The 16465-nt window shown below is 45.9% G+C and overlaps 1 protein-coding gene across 2 annotated transcripts in view; it reads right to left on the bottom strand.

Moving 5' to 3' along the window:
- Positions 1 to 12289, bottom strand: part of MAEA (macrophage erythroblast attacher, E3 ubiquitin ligase) — a 41761-nt gene extending 29472 nt beyond the window's left edge. The window contains exons 1-2 of one of the 2 annotated variants that reach the window (XM_075992910.1): positions 12155 to 12226; positions 3409 to 3521 (exon numbers count right to left, since the gene is read on the bottom strand). Coding sequence is in view for 1 of the 2 variants with exons in the window: in XM_012783375.3 (XP_012638829.1) it covers positions 12155 to 12223 (69 nt within the window). In the remaining variant the exon portion in view is untranslated. Of the gene's footprint in view, positions 1 to 3408; positions 3522 to 12154 lie in introns of both variants that reach the window. The other variant, XM_012783375.3, reaches the window with a different exon arrangement.
- Between the last annotated feature and the right edge of the window lie 4176 nt (positions 12290 to 16465).

Genomic DNA, 16465 nt, shown 5'->3' on the forward strand with positions numbered 1-16465 from the left:
GCATTAACATACCTATTTGTTTATGCATTCGTAAGTTGGTGGACATTTTAGTTGCTTCTACTTTTTGGCTATTATGAATAACGAGGCTATGAACATTCTTACACAAGTTTTTGTGTGGATATATGTTTTCACTTCTCTTGGGGATATACCTAGGAATGGAATTGCTAGGTCATATAGTAACTCTATGTGTAACTTTTTGAAGAACTGCCAGATTGTTTTCCAAGGTGGCTGCACCAGTTTATATTCTCACCAGCACTATATGTGGACTTCGGTTTCTCTACATCCATGCCCAACACCTGCTATTGCCTATCTTTCTGATTATAGCCATTCTAGTGGGTATGAAGTCACATTTCATTGTGGTTATGGTTTATATTTCCCTGATAACTAATGATGTCAAGCATCTTCTCATGTGTTTATTGGCCATTTATATCTTCTTTGCAGAAGTCTCTTCAAATTGTTTGCTCATTCAAAAATTTTTGCCTTTTTATTATTTAAAACGCTTGTTCTTTGTATAATCTGAATACTAGACCCATATCAGACATAAGATTTACAAATATTTTCTCCACGTTCTGCGAGTAGTTGTTTTAGTCAGTTCGGGCTGCTATAACAAATACCATGGACTGGGTGGCTTAAACAGCATTTATTCCTCACAGTTCTAGAGGCTGGAAGCCTGACATCAGGGTGCTAGTAGGGTCAGGTTCTGGTGAGGGCCCCTTTCCTGGACATGTCCTTGGTATATACATAGAGAGCGAGCTCTGGTCTCTTCATCTCCTTTTGAAGGCACAAATCCCATCATGGGGTCTCTAACCTCACAACTACATCTAAACCCAATTACCTCCCATGGCCCTATCTTCAAATACTATCACATTGGGGATTAGGGTTTCAACATACCCGGATTTGTGGAGAACACCAACATTCAGCCCACAACTATAATCCTTTCACTTTCTTGACACTGTCCTTTGAAACATAACCTTCTCGTTTTAATGAAGCCCAATTTATCTATCTTATTTTGGTTTATTGTGCTTTAGGTATTGTTAGAAACCACTGCTTAATCCAAGGTCAGGGAAATTTATACCTCTGTTTTCTTCTAAGAGCTTTATAATTTTAGGTCTTACATTTAGGTCTTTGATCCCTTTTAAGTTAATTTTTATACATGTATAAGGTAGAGGATCCAACTTCATTATTTTGTATGTGGAAAACTAGTTGTCTCAGCATCATTTGTTGGAACGCTATTCTTTCCATATTCTCTTGGCACGCTTGCTAAAACTTAATTACCACAAATGTGTGGGTTTATGTCTGGATTCTCAACTCTATTCCATTGATCTACATGCCTATTCTTTTGCCAGCACCACACAGTCTTGATTACCATAGCTTCGTAATAAGTTCTGAAATCAAGAAATACAAGTCCTACAACTTTGTTCTTTTTCAAGATTGTTTTGGCTACTCTGGGTTCCTTGCATTTCCACATGGATTTTACAAACAGCTTGTCAATTTCTGCAAAAAAGCCAGCTAAGATTCTGACGGGAGTTATGTTGAATCTGTAGATCAATTCGGGAGTACTGCTATCTGAACAACAGTAAGTCTTATTTCCTAAGTATTTTACTATTTTTGGTGCTATTGTAAATTAAATTTTAATTTCCTTTTTGATTGTTCATTTCTAGGGTATAGAAATACAACTTATTTTTATATATTGATCTTATATTCTACAACCTTGCTGAACTAGTTTATTAGTTTTAATTGTTTGTCTGTGTGTATTTCTTAGGATTCCATAAACAAGATCATCTACAAATAGAGTTTTACATCTTCCTTTCCAATCTGAAATGCCTTTTATTTCTTTTTCTTGCCTAACTTCCCTAGTTAGAACCACCAGGACGATGCTGAATGTAAGTGAGAATTGATATCCTTGTCTTGTTGCTGTTATCAGGAAAGATTTCAGTCTTTCACCATGCTGCATGATGTCAGCTGTGGGTTGTTCAGAAATGCTCTTAGTAAGGCTGAGAAAGCTCCCTTTTATTCCTAGTTTGTTGAATGATTTTTTTTTTAATCATAAAAAGGTATTGGATTTTGTAAAGTGCTTTTTTTCTGTATTTATTGAGATGATCATGTAGTTTTTGTCCTTTGTTTTATTAATATGGTATATTACCTAAATTTTCACATGTTGAACCAACCTTGCATTTCTGGAGAAAAATCCCACTTAGTCATGCATGATACCATAATCCTTTCTATATGCTGCCAGACTCAGTATGTTAATATTTTGTCGGGGATTTTAGCATATTCATTCATTCATTCAATGGAATACTGGTCTGTGGTTTTCTTGTGATATCTTTGTCTCATTTCAGGGTAATAATTCAGAGAACAAGTTGGGAAATGTTCTCTCTTTTGTTTTTTGGGAAAAGTTTATAAATAGTGCTAATTTTTCTTTAAATGTTTAACAGAATTCACCAGTGGGAAAAACATCTGGTACTGGTCTATTCTTTGTGAGAAGTCTTTTTGAATCTCTTTATTTGTTACAGGCCTATTCAGTTATCATTTTCAACCTACAAAAATAATAATTTTATATGGTTCTACTTAATACATTTGTCCTTCTACACATTTTTTGTTTTTGTCCCTTGTCCAACATTCCATAGAGAGGTCATGAATCTTTCTTATCAATTTGAATCAGCTCTCCGTGGTTTGTATTTGGTGATTTTTTTAAGTTTGTTACTTGGTTTTAAATTCTAGTCATATTTATTTACCTGATTATACCAAAGATTTAAATTTTTACTTATCAAATCTACTCAATTTTTCCTGGGTAATTTGTTCCATTACAGCTTTTCTCTGCATCACAGGATTTCTCTACTAAGTCAGCTGATGCTAAATTGTATTTCCTCCAGTACATCTTTCCCTTTTAGTGACTCACAAAAGTAATCCTTCCTGTTTTCATAACTGAAATAATCCAGCAAACACCGTAAGCTGAGACTTGTATAAAACATCTGTACTTTCATCCAGCTCTATAGCAATCCTCCCACACTGTGTCACTTGCTTTCGTACGTGTTTCTTCAAATCCTCTCCAATGTTTGCTGTCGATTTTCTGACAGTATTTGCTGACAAAAACATGCATTCTTGTTTTTCATCATGTTTTCAGCCATTTTTACCAGCACAGGAAGGAAACATTTCCCCAATGACATGAGGCTTTTTGTCTTTCACAAGTAACCTCAGAAGAGATTTCTAAATATTTATCACAAAGCTAATCACATCTTCTGAAGTGCTGTACTGAGCCTTGAATGGCAGCGCATGTCCCTCCACATCCTGGAGAAGTCAGTCCCATGTTCTGGTGCATGGCATGGGACGGTCTTGCAAATCAGAGTGGCTTTATGCCATCCTCAGCTAACCTTCCCAAGCACAGCATACACCCTGATGGAAACTCACCAAGGACAAGAATCGTTCAAATCCCCTATTTTAAATGGGCGTCTTGAAAAACAGCACATTTCTGGTCAACTTCTAGGGGGACATGATGAGATTGATGTTTTAGCTGACAAAACCTGTGGGAAGAGAGCTGTTAGCACCACCACACTCTCCACTCGTGTGCTCACACTAGTAGGGTCATCCTCAGGCTGCTGGTTCCCTGCAGAAAACTTTTCATGCCACTGGTCCATTTTATAAGTTAACATCCTTAGTCAGCCGGCATGCACAAACCGCAGCGTGGCACCAGCCACAAAGCCAGCACATGGGCAGTGCCAGGGTCATGCCTCCATGCAGCCGAGTGTGCTCCTCCTTTGAGATAGCTCACTGACCAGACACAACACACAAACCTCGAGCAGGCACCAGTGTCAGTTCATATACATAACAGCAGCAAAGCTTACTTTTCCCACTTTCAGATAAAATATTTAAATGGAAACCAGCAGTTTTGCAACAAGGTCATTACTTCAGCAGTTTCACACCTGGCTTTGGTGTCTAGAGGGCTCAGCTCTTCTTGGTGCTCCCCCTTTTTATAATTAAGAAATATTTTATCAAGCACAAAAAAGTAACATGATGTCATCACAATTTTCATACAGAAACACGATATTCTCTGCTAATGCCAGTCTTCCTTCAGGCCTTCACTAAAACATATGTGTTCATTACCCTGCCTGCTAAGGTTAATTTTATTTCTGTTGTTAGGTTGTTGTGAATGGATATTTCCCATATGTTCTAACTGGTTATTGTCAGAAACAGAATAGTGCCCAGTTACTGTGCTGACCTTTCTTTCTTTTTTTTGAGACAGAGTCTGGCTCTGTTGCCCAGGCTAGATGCCATGGCATCAGCCTAGTTCACAGCAACCTCAAACTCCCTATTTTTAGTTGTCCAGCTAATTTCTTTCTATTTTTAGTAGAGACAGGGTCTCGCTCTTGCTCAGGCTGGTTTTGAACTCCTGACCTTGAGTGATCCTCCTGCCTCGGCCTCCCAGAGTGCTAGGATTACAGGCATGAGCCACCACACCCAGCCAACCTTTCTTAATAGTTACTTAGTTCTATGTCAATTCTTACTGCTTGGGACAGAATGGCCAAAATAATATTTAATAATTCATCTGTTAATTGAAGAAGTGTTTCTTCTCTGTCCTCCAAGAGAGCTTCTAATCTCAGTGGTCAGAAACAGACAAAGAAGCCAAATACACTATGTCTGAGGGCTGCAATGGCTAAGGAGGAGGAGAGTAGAAGAGGAGAAGGTGGGGAGCCTTGTCACGTGGACATCTGTGGGAAGAGCATTCTGTACAAAGTCAACAAGAGCAGAGGCCTCAGCACGCTGGCACGGCCTAGTAGCAACAGAAAGGCTGCCATGGCTAAGTACCCAATGAGAGTGGAAGAGAAGGCAGGGGCCAAGTCACAAAGGGCCTGGGGTGGCTACTCTAAAAACCTTGACTTTTACCCCAAGTAAGATGGGAAGCTACCAGGACAGAAGAATGGCATAACCTGGCTATCTGGTGGCTGGGGTAAGAAAAGACTGTAGTGGGTGTGGGCAGAGCAGGGGACCAGCTAAGAGGCTACTTCAGTACCCCAGATATGACAATGTTTTCAGCCACAGAAGCAGCAGGAGAGAAGACAGGAGCAGGTGGATTCTGTACACACTCTGAAGTTAGAGCAAAGAGGACATGCACAAGGGTTGAATGTGAGTGTGAGAACAGAGGGGTTGAGGCTAACTCCAAGGTCTGGCCTGAGCCCGTTGAGATGGAAGGGCTGCCCTTTCTGGAGAAAAGGAAGACATAGAAAGTTGGTTTGGCAGGAGGTAGTTAAGCTGAAAAGTATAGATTTAAATATGTCAAGGTTATCTTCCAGAGACCCAAGTGAGTATGTCTTCTAGGCTACTGGACAGAGGGTTCTGGGGTTGGGGAGAGATCAACTTGGGAGTCGATCCAGTTTAGCTCACGATGGGAAGAGTCAGAGCCATGTACACGCTGATGGAAGGACCTAGTCGATAGGGAGAAAATGACGAAGCAGGAGAGAGAAGAGCCAACTGGTAGAGAGCAGGCAAGAAGGAACGGACACCAAGCACCAGGGGAATGCTGACAGGGTGCTGACCCACAGTGGACGCAAGAGCAGGCACGGGTCAGCAAAAGCTGTGTAGTGGGGTCATGGTGAGTGTGGAGTGGGAGAGGAGGTTTGAAAGAGGCGCAGGTGTGCAACAGTCATTGGGAGTCGATATATCCAAGGGTGCTTAAAGTCCACGAGACGATATGAGATCCCCAAGACAGGGAGTATCAGCAGAGAAGGCCAGGGCCAGGGCCTGGGCCTGGGCCTGAGCCTGAGCCTGGGGCACTCCAACACTCAAGAGGTCAAAACCACAAGGAGAGGCCAGCAAGGGAGAACAAGGGGCGACAGCAGCCTGGAGGGAAACAGGCAAGTATGGTGCTCTGGGAGCCAAACAGGAATGTTTCAAGGAGGGAGTGATCAGTGGTTGTAGCACTTTGAGAGGTCAAGGTGAACACAGAGAAGCCATCACGGGTTTGAACAGTGCTACCGGGTCACCTGATAACCCGGCTACAGCACCACGATGGGGCAGTAACTGGGAGCAAAACCAGATGAGAAGCAATTCAAGAGACACTGAGGGCCAGATCAGAACAAGGGTGACCTGTGGGTTAACTGGAAGACAGCAGTACGTGTGCATCTTTAAATCATGGTGGGGGGTGGAGAGCAGTGCATGAACAGAGAGGCTGGCCTTGGGCATGGTGCAGATGACGTATCCCCAGTCACAGGAGGGAGACAGTGAGTGTGGACAAGGACCGCAATGAGGAGTGAGAGAGCCCAGAGAATGGCGTCAGGGAGCCCTGTAAAGGAAGTGTCTCAAGGGGCAGTGATTAACGGGGGACCTAACATTTTAGCAGCATCAGGTCATCATGTCCTCAACAGAAACGTCTGGGTGGAGTGTTGGGGGAAAAACCTGATTTAAAGGAAACAGGAAGAGAGACATGGGGAAACAGTCGCAGAGAAAGGGAGCAGGAGCTGCAGGAAAACATGGACAAGGAAGCAGTTTAGCTCACGATGGGAAGAGTCAGAGCCATGTACACGCTGATGGAAGGACCTAGTCGATAGGGAGAAAATGACGAAGCAGGAGAGAGAAGAGCCAACTGGTAGAGAGCAGGCAAGAAGGAACGGACACCAAGCACCAGGGGAATGCTGACAGGGTGCTGACCCACAGTGGACGCAAGAGCAGGCACGGGTCAGCAAAAGCTGTGTAGTGGGGTCATGGTGAGTGTGGAGTGGGAGAGGAGGTTTGAAAGAGGCGCAGGTGTGCAACAGTCATTGGGAGCAGAGGAGGGAGACTGGACCAGAGATGGGCAGGCACCCGGCAGCACTATGGGTTCACGGTTGGGAACTCAAAGCCAGGCCATCAGCACATCTGGGTGTTCTTGTCCATTCAGCCACATTTGGCTGAATAATCACTGAGTACTTATTAAAACAGTGAGTAATTCTTTTGTTTTTTTCAGGTTTTCAAAATGATGGTCCCTAGGTATGATGGTTCTGAAACAACTACTTAAAAATAATCAAGTTACCTCTGGCAGAAACTGCTTTGTGACACTTAGGTAAGCACCCAGATATCCCCACTCCACCTAAAGTCCCCGAGAGAATGGCATTCTGCCACACTGCACCTCTGCAGATGGGGAAGTCTGCATGCTGTACACTGGCCAGCCTCCTCTTCCATCTGCCGCCAGTGTGTCTCCTCGGGCTTGCCATTCTGCTGACCCCTGCACACACAGGCCATGTCCCCAGCCTAGGTACTCACTGGTCCCCCTTGTTAGAATCTCTCTGCATGGCTCAGGGAACATCCCTGGCTGTGTGTGTTTCCAATGGGACTACCGGGGTTGGGGTCTGCCCAGACTTCAAAACAGCCAGGCAGCTTCACGGCCCCAAAACCAACTCCCCTGACCACCAGCTCAAGTCGTCCCACTCACCCAGGGAGACCTCCCCCCCTCACCTCTTGCTGTCCAACACAATCTTGATTTCTGTCTTAAAGAATCTGCAATGTTTACTTGCTCAATGTCTCCCTCCCACCAGAGAGTAAGCTGCAGGAAGACAGGGACTCTACTTGCCTCTTCACAACATCCCAGGGCCCTTGACAGCACCTGGCCCATGGAAGCTCTCAAACTGCTGCTGAAGGAGCACACATAAGAAGGTGTGAGAAGGTATGTGTGTAGGCTTTGGCATCAGGCAGCAACAAGCTGGCACCCCAGCTCTGCAGGCCCCTAGTTGTGCCACTGCTCAAGTCCCTAGGCCTCACTTCAGTACTGCCTCTAACCCAGCCTGTCCAAGACAGACAATCAAGTATTACTAGAAAGTCCTTTCTTTTCCTGACTCAAAATTCGTTAAAAATAATACACAAAAAGCCAACAAACTAAAAACTACCCCATAGCTAGCAGGAAATCCCATTTTACATCCTCGTCTCAGCCTACATCTATCCTGCTAGGAAGGCCCAGGCACAAGAGGCAAGGTTTGCCAGTGCAGAGTATCCAGAAGCATGTCAATGGATACTTACAATCCAGGGCCAACACCAAGGGGACACCACAGCCCAGGGTCTGATACCCAACAATGGTGCAAAAGATGAGAAAGAGCAGGGGAAAACAGGGCACAAATGGTAGGCATGGCTCTTCCAAGAAGCAATTCCACCGGTGCTCTAGAGATTGGTAGGATCCCACAACGTAATATGAGGCTACTTCAGATAAGAGCAGACATGCTTTGAAGGTCTAATAAGGTTTTCAGCCTGCTAACAGGAAGGGCATTATGGTTTATTAAGTGCCTATGGGCAAGACAGAGGACCAGTGTCTTTAGTGAACACAATCACCTTCTGGGGAGGAACTGGCTCTACTATGTAAATCCAAAAAAATCTAAGGTGTAAAAAAGAAGACCTAGTCTATGGCTACTATCTAGGACACAACATAACCAGGATCAAACCCAACATGTTTATCTGTTAAGCCAAATGCTTCACAGTTACCAGTGTTTCTCACACTTCAGAACACATCATCTTCCTAAACCCAGCCAAGACCAACTTAAGAAACTGCACTAAAAGTTATAATTTGGGGCATATACTTGGCACTCAAACTTTCTATGACAAGTACTAACCCAGGCTTTGAAACTGCATAACAGTACTTGGTCAACCAGACTGTTGTCATATTGAAAGCTGAAAATGTAAATATTCCTGTAGAGAATTCAAAGGCACACGATACCCAGCTCAGGAACAACATGCCCATATTTTTCAGCCTGTCAACCTGCGAACAAAGGACAGCATCACTGACTGGGCTATCAGAGAACAGAGCCAAGCTGGACACCCCTGGCTGGGGCACCAGGAGAGGATGGAGGGCCCAGGTGAGATTTGAGGAGAGGATTCAGGATCCAGAGCCAGCTCTCCCAGTAATGAATGCCAAGCTCCACCCCCTGGGCCATGCAGACTATACCTGAATGTCTCCAAGATACTATTTTACTTCAGCTAACTGAAGGAAAAAAAATAAAAGTAAATACACCAGAATACTAATGAAATGATCTGTGCAGCAGAATTTGGAGAGAAAAATAAATTACTTTTATAGTTAGAAAAAAATTTAAAATAATTAAAACAGGCTTCCAGTTAAAGAACTTGGACTACGCATCCAAGTTTTTCCCCATCCTGAGGGGCATAACCTACAGCCTGGCAGCAGTCAACATTCCATTGTAAAAAAGACTCACAGGCACAGGCAGAACAAAGGGCAAGTCCTCATGAACCATACCTCTGTGCTCATAAGAGCACAGAAACAAGTTCCCTAAAGCAATATCCAATTCAGAGGTTCTCATGGGAATGATTCTGCCCTCGGAGGAAATATCTAGGTACATTTTGGGGGCATGCTCTTGGCATTTGGTGGACAGCGGCCAGGGATGCTGCTAAACACAGCCCCCATAACAAAGAATCATCCAGCCCAAATGTTCACAGGCTAGCCCATCCACTGTGGTAGACATGGAAGCTCAGTGAGGAGAGATGTACATAGGGTCAGCACTTCATGGCTGTTCTATTCTCTTCCCACTTCACAAGGAAAACAAAAAGAGTTATCTGTCAGGTACCCAGGAGCCCCACCACCAGCCATGAGGCTGTGAGGAAGCATATATCTCAAGGGTTATGGACCCTCTGAAGAATGAGGAATGCCCCACCTGTCTGTGGAGGATTTACTCGGCAGGACAGCAGTTTAATTCTTACCAGGTGAAGATCTAGCCTAGAACATGCCAGTTCCTACTACCATAAAGGAGAACATGCTCTTAAACTAGAGAACCACAACATCTACCCTACACTTTCTAAAACCCCCACCCCTTCAGCCCTCACTCCCTTCTCTAACATTCACACTGCTGCACCTGCATTTGGACCCTTTCTTAAGACTGAACAGTACAGCTCTTGAGCTATCAGCTCTACAAATGTTTGGTTTAATTCTATATTAACAAATGCTTCTTTGTTTTTTTATGGTTTTTTTTGAGACACAGTCTTACTCTGTTGCCCTGGCTAGAGTGCCGTAGCGTCAGCCTAGCTCACAGCAACCTCAAACTCCTGGTCTCAAGCAATCCTTCTGCCTCAGCCTTCCAAGTAGCTGGGTCTATAGCCATGCGCCACCATGCCCAGCTAATTTTTTCTATATTTTTTAGCTGACCAATTAATTTCTTTCTATTTTTTTTAGTAGAGACGGGGTCTCGCTCTTGCTCAGGCTGGATTCGAACTCCTGACCTTGAGCAATCTGCCCGCCTCGGCCTCCCAGAGTGCTAGGATTACAGGTGTGAGCCACCACTCCTGGCCTTAACAAATGCTTCTAATCTAGGATTCCCAGTCTGCCTATAAAACTTCCCTATTATCCACTAGGAATTACTCCTGAAAACATCTAGGAAAAAAGTATTAACTTAGCAGTAATACAAGCATCAATAGAATAAAGGAATCATTACACTGTATTTCTTTACTTGTATGGGTATCTGCATGACTCTTCTAATCAGAGGCTATGTAGTAATTCCAGAATGCAAATTACATTTACAATTATGAAACAACAGAGAACTTGAAGAAGAATCTTTTCCTGAGTCTTTCCATGTCTTTTCCTAGCTCATTCAATGAGCAATGAACAGATTTCCAGAAACCTTTCCTGTCTGGTGTTTCCCATATTCACCAGCCAATATCAAAAATGACAAACCACCATAGTTCTGAGATCTTTACGTCTTCTTGTGTGTCAGTTGAAATGACAAACCTGGAGGTGCACTGAGACTGAAGGTCAGTGGTTAAAGGTTCCCCCACTTATGGCAGCGTGATATCACCACAGAGAGCTCTCTGAGCCCCAGGGTCTTCATCTCTAAAGTAACAGTAACCCACCAATGTCATGAAAATGATATAAAAAATTAACCACTTACAATTTAAAGGGGTCTAGAAAAGAGGCCTTTGGTAAAGTCAGCAACACTCCCTCTCCTTTCTTTGATCCAGTGCTGGGTACACAAGTGCTAGGAAACATCACTGTTAAACCACTAGTTAATGAAGAGGAACAGAGTCTTGCTTCTGCTTTCCTATGAAGACCAACTATGCCAGGGCACAGTCTGACTTCAAGAGTGATAGCTATGACAGGTACCTGTTAATAAGTGCCATCACAGCTCTAAGCCATGTATGGTCACTCATTTCACCCTCAGGTGACACAGGTGTTGTCATTATTGACATACATTTGACAAGACTACACGATTACCCTGTGGTCTACCAGTACGTGGTGAACATAGCAGGGCAGTATTCAAACCCCAGCAGGATGGCCCAGACCTATGCTCTTCAGTCCGTTGCTAAACAGCCTTGGGGTTGGGGGGACTCACAGCATCCTGGCCACACTGCAAACACCACCACCTGTCACCGCTGAGATGAATGGGAAGACTAGGATTTTCTGGAAGGAGAGAAAAGCTACCCAGCTCTCCAGGAAAGGAATGCAGACTCACTAAAGCTTAGCCACAGCTCTCCTAGGAATTTTACGACCTTGATCACTGAAGGAACGTCTTCCCAGGTGCTTCATTTTAGTCAATCACCATCAAACCCTCTACTACTGAGTAAGAGCAAGTACCGGCTCCTTTTACTAAAAACACAAATTTCATTCTAATGGAATGCGACTTGGCTAAGTGACCACCCAAGGTCACGCAACTGGCAACCGAGTGGCAAGAGCTGTTTTTCAGGTTTGGTGACGCCCAGCTAAAAGAGTTCCCCATTAGGTCGTTAGGTCTCTCCTTACAGGTTCCCTAATTAGTGACCGGAAGCCAACACATCCATACCTTCGAGCATTAAGCTTCCGGGAGGACAGCTAGACACCAACCGCGAGTCAGGGGGCACTCTGGCTGGGCGTCCGCGACCATGCAGCCCGTAAATTCCGGCGTCTACCCCAGTCCCCAAATACACCAGCCTGCCTACCCCCAAGGTTGTCGCTGGTTCGGTTCACGCTCTTTATAAAACGGAAGGACCCACAATCGGGCTCCGAGAGCGAAGCGAGGCGCCGGGCAGAGCCACAGACCGGCCGCACTGGTCGCAGCTGCCCCAGCGCATAGCCCGCCGCCCCCGAGAGCCCGCCCGGTCTGGCCGCGCCCAGCCCCCGCTGACCCCTGCCCACTGCCTGCTCCAGGCCGCCCCCCACGCCCGCGGACACCGGCAAGATGCGCAGCCGCTTCCCCCCGGCCTGCGCTCCGCAGACGCGCACCTTGAGGGTCGGGTACTCCTGCACCTTCAGGGTCATGGAGAGCTGAGCGGCGGACTCCTGCACCGCCATCTTGGCTTGGCCAAAACATGAGCGGGCGGAGGGGACGCGCAGGCGCGCTGCACGCCGGGTAATGACGACTGCGCGCCCGGCCGGGGCGGCGGGAAGGAGGCGGGCCGACGCACCAGCACCAATCGCGACCGCCCAGTCGGCCTGGTGGCGGAAGAAGACGCGGACCAATCAACCACCGGTCTTCCTCTTGATCAGCCAATCGCAATAGCCCTGGCTGGCGCTTCCTTCTTGAATTCCCGGCCGGGTCCAGGCCGCAGGGGCCGGGGCTCGGGCAGGCTGCCCGGTTGATTAGTTATGGCTAGCTGAGGGGAGGCGACCGTGTCAGGGGGACTGCGGCTCAGGGGGACGGAGCCGGGCCCGAACGGGCTGGGGGACTTCGGGGTCCTGGCGCTAGGGGTCCACAAGGGGCGTGGCTGGGGGCCACTCGGGCTCTCCCGTGGCGGCAGTGCCCCGTGGCGATGGCGTCCCGTGGCGGCTGGACCCGTGGGGATGGTCCCCCACGACTGCCATTCCCTGTGGCGGGGCGCTGATGACACGTCTCCTGGCCACCTGTGCGTGCAGCAGACTACTTTCCTTTGGCCTGTTTTCACTATTGACGACGAGCAGCTGTAAATACAGATGAAGCTTCGCTGGCTGGCCCGCCGCTCACGTCCTGCTGTGCGGCCGGTTCCTAAGTTTCATGGAAAACAATTTTCCCACGGACCGACGTGGAGGGGTAGGAGCTCAGGCGGTGATGCACAACCTGGTTCCTAACAGACTACGGACCGGTACCGGGTCGCAGCCCTGGGGTTAGAGATCTTGCCGTGATGCGGCCCTGGCTGCCAGGGCAGCGCTTTAGTATGATTTCAGCTGCTTTGCATTCTCATCCTTTCACATATCACCAGTCTCCTCCCCCACCTTTTAAAAAATAAAAATGAAATTAAGTTTTATTAATTAGGAAATGACTTCCAAATCTAGTCATTTGTTGTGTTTCACATAACTCATTTCTAAACAATTTTTAAAATATTAGAGATTTTTTCTGAAAAAAACATCTAAGGTGACATAGCAATGAATGGAGAATGTCTACTTGGAAGATGTACAGGAGTTTTAATTGCTACACATCAGAAGTGGAATGCCAGAAACCTACCATCATTTTTAGAATAAAATAAGGTAATAGAATATTTGTTCCCAAGGAAGCAGTGGGCTCACTGCCTGACTCACATAGAAGCCAATACTGTGGTGCCAGCTTTTGAGAAAAGAAAGTCGACTGACAAGGAGACAAAGGAAGTAGTGCTGAAATCATCTCCCAGAACTAGGGGCTGGGGAAGGTTTCATAGGTATGTGGCATGATCTGATTGGACCTTGCAATAGAGTTATACCAGGAGATGTGATCCCACTAGATCATGTTGTGGGGTGTCCACTTCTTAATTCGGTCCCCATTTCTTGGTCGGAGCAGTTTGGTTCCACCTGTGGTTGAATGCATGGTTCATCTGGGCTTGCTCGGTTAGATGACTTGCAACAGGGGTCCATGGCAACTGAAAAACAACTCACCATTTTATTATACAAAGTTGAAAAAGACGGAGCTGGTTTTGTGGTTACCTATTTTTGCTTTATCAAGGAGTTCAAGGTTGAGGAGAGCATTATTCTTCAAGTATGTGGCTGCATACTACAGCCAGCCAGGTACTTTGAGACATTTTGAGGTATATTTTACAGTAAAGTGCACACATTTTAACAAGGCAGATCCATTAATTTTCACCTATGTATGACCACCATACTGGTCAAGATTTAAGACATTTCCTGTGTCACAAAAGACTCCCTTGTCCCTTCCCAGTCTATATCCCCCAAGGGTAACCATCATTGTGACCTCCCTGCCATAAATTAGTTTTCTTAAACTTTATGTAAATGTAGCTGTGCACTATGTGCTCTTGGTCACTTTCTTTCATCATCATGTCTGGCACTCTGCCATGTGTGGTCACAGTAATATACAGTAGTGTTCTCTTTAGAGACTGCTCTTGTTTCACCAGGGATTCAAGATTAACTCAAAGAAAAGGATGCAGGTTTCATTTTTGTGGCAAAATGATCACAACCTAGTGCCATTTACAGTCAGGAATATTTAAGGATGATAAGATAGAGGTTTGCTTGTTGAAGAAGTGGTATAAACCTACAGTTTGGTTCATTTATTCTAGGGTGTGGTTTTGTTTTGTATTTGAAGATAAAAATGCATTTAAATTATTTGGTGCTTTCTAAACAACCTCTATTAGTGTAAAGAAGATACCTACTTAGTCATGCCCCAACCCAGATCCTGGATGGCTGGCCAGTTTGCACAGAGGAACAATATGCTGGGAACTTGGCCATGTTTACCAGACCAGTGTGTGTGGCTTAGAACCTTGGGGCCCTTGGCTGGTGGACCCTATGGGGTATGGTTACCCCTGAACTCTGAGGGACCTATGATTTTGGGGCCATGAGACTCCATTCTTTGAGAGAACGAAGTAGATGCCTCTTTTAAACAATTTTAAGTCATTGGGGTTTTTTTTTTACCCCAGGGAGCATTCCCCTAGATATTGTAACTGGCCCCATTGAACAAATTCCAATGACCCCTATGTATCCTCTGCCTTAACTAACTACTTGAACTTTTATTTCCCAGAAATAGTGGATTTTCTGTAAGACAAAGGAGCTAAGATTCTGAAGGTTCCTGGGCAGACTTCCTCATGCTAAGACTCACCATCCCCCAAACCTGCCCCCAATGCAGGTAGCCCTGTGTCAGTTACACCACGACCTGCCCCAAGGCATGTAGCCCCTCCTTTAAAAGCCTGTGATCTCCTTTAGTTGGAGAGACCAATTTGAGGCAGCTTCTCCTGTTCTCCCCTTCTCCAGGCAAGATGTCTTTTGTATTAAAATTTCTTCCTTGGCAATCCTTGTCTCAATAATTGGATCCTTGTGCAACAAGCAACTGGATCTAGACCAAACCCTCTTGTGGTTTTGACAACATAAGCAGAAAGCTCTTATGCCTTTTGTTCTAGCAGAGTATATATATATATGGTATTCATGTAACAGGCCCGTCATTGGAGGGGACAGTCTTCCCAGTCTCACCTCACCCAGTACACACCTCATTTTTCCAAAATAAACAGTGCTTTGGTGTGTTGCATTTTGGATACAGCATTTTCTGGAAGCTTACTTCCTTCTCAGATGGTAGACTAGGGAGAGTACCCAACAGTGCCCAGCACTCTAGCGCCCTGGTAGAAAAGATAGTGCCTAGCACCTTGGTGTCTCAGTAACTGATGCCAGAGCCATTTAGACACACATGGCACAGCTCAAGGACTAGAATTTGTGGAAGAAAGAAGGCTCCAGCATGTGGGACATTTTAAGCCAGAGACCTGTGGCCTTTGGTGTATGGAAGAGGAGTGGGCTTGAGGCAGGTGTCAGGCAGTCAGAGAGCTATTCTCAGTCCTGGACAGAACCTTCCTGTGGGAGTTACCAAGTGTTTCCATCCCTGGCCCCCAGTTTGGAATTTAGATAATTAGGTAGAGAGAAAGGCTGCCTGCTGGTGAGTGAGTGGTCACTGCTCTTCACAATGTAGAGAGAATCTCCATGTTTCTGGCTCACCTGGGTGAGACCAATGAGTCCCGCCACCCATTTCGTGTGAACACAGCTCTTTGGGGGAGAAGCTCTTCTATCAGAGCCTACTGCAGAGGCCTTGAGGGAGTGAGCCCCCAGGTCCTGTTGCCTGGGCAGGTGAAAGGCCCCTGCACGGCCAGGAGGTTATGTTTTAATGGCCATCTCAGATGCGAATGAGCCAGTTTTGGAAAACTGTTTATCTTGGAAATTTGGCATGCAAGTGAGGCATGGGCGCCACGGGCACAGTGGATGTGGTGCACAGCTCCGGAGCAGCTTTAGACGTCCTGCTGGGCTGGCTGGGAGCTCTGTGGGAGAGGTCGGAGGCCCCAGATGCTTCTGATTCGGGGGCATGGCCTCTCTTTTTGAAGAAGCTGGTTCTGGAAAGATTAGCTTCAGTAAAAGTAATATTAATAATACAAACAGCAAGAAGAAATCTGGGGCCAAAGGAAGATGCCCCTTCCCGTCACAGGTGGGTGGAAGTGAAGAAGGCCCCAGGCAGGTGGATGGCTTTAAAGCTTGAGTACCTCGGGACCCTCCTCTGTGAAAGAAGCTGGCCTGCCTTGACTTGCCCCATCTCTGGTCAGAGTTCAGAATTTGTGCCCTAACAGGCAAGAAGGAATAGGAATATGTACTGACCTTGTTGAAATG

The sequence above is a fragment of the Microcebus murinus genome, chromosome 16 (assembly GCF_040939455.1).
Source record: "Microcebus murinus isolate Inina chromosome 16, M.murinus_Inina_mat1.0, whole genome shotgun sequence".
Lineage (NCBI taxonomy): Eukaryota > Metazoa > Chordata > Mammalia > Primates > Cheirogaleidae > Microcebus > Microcebus murinus.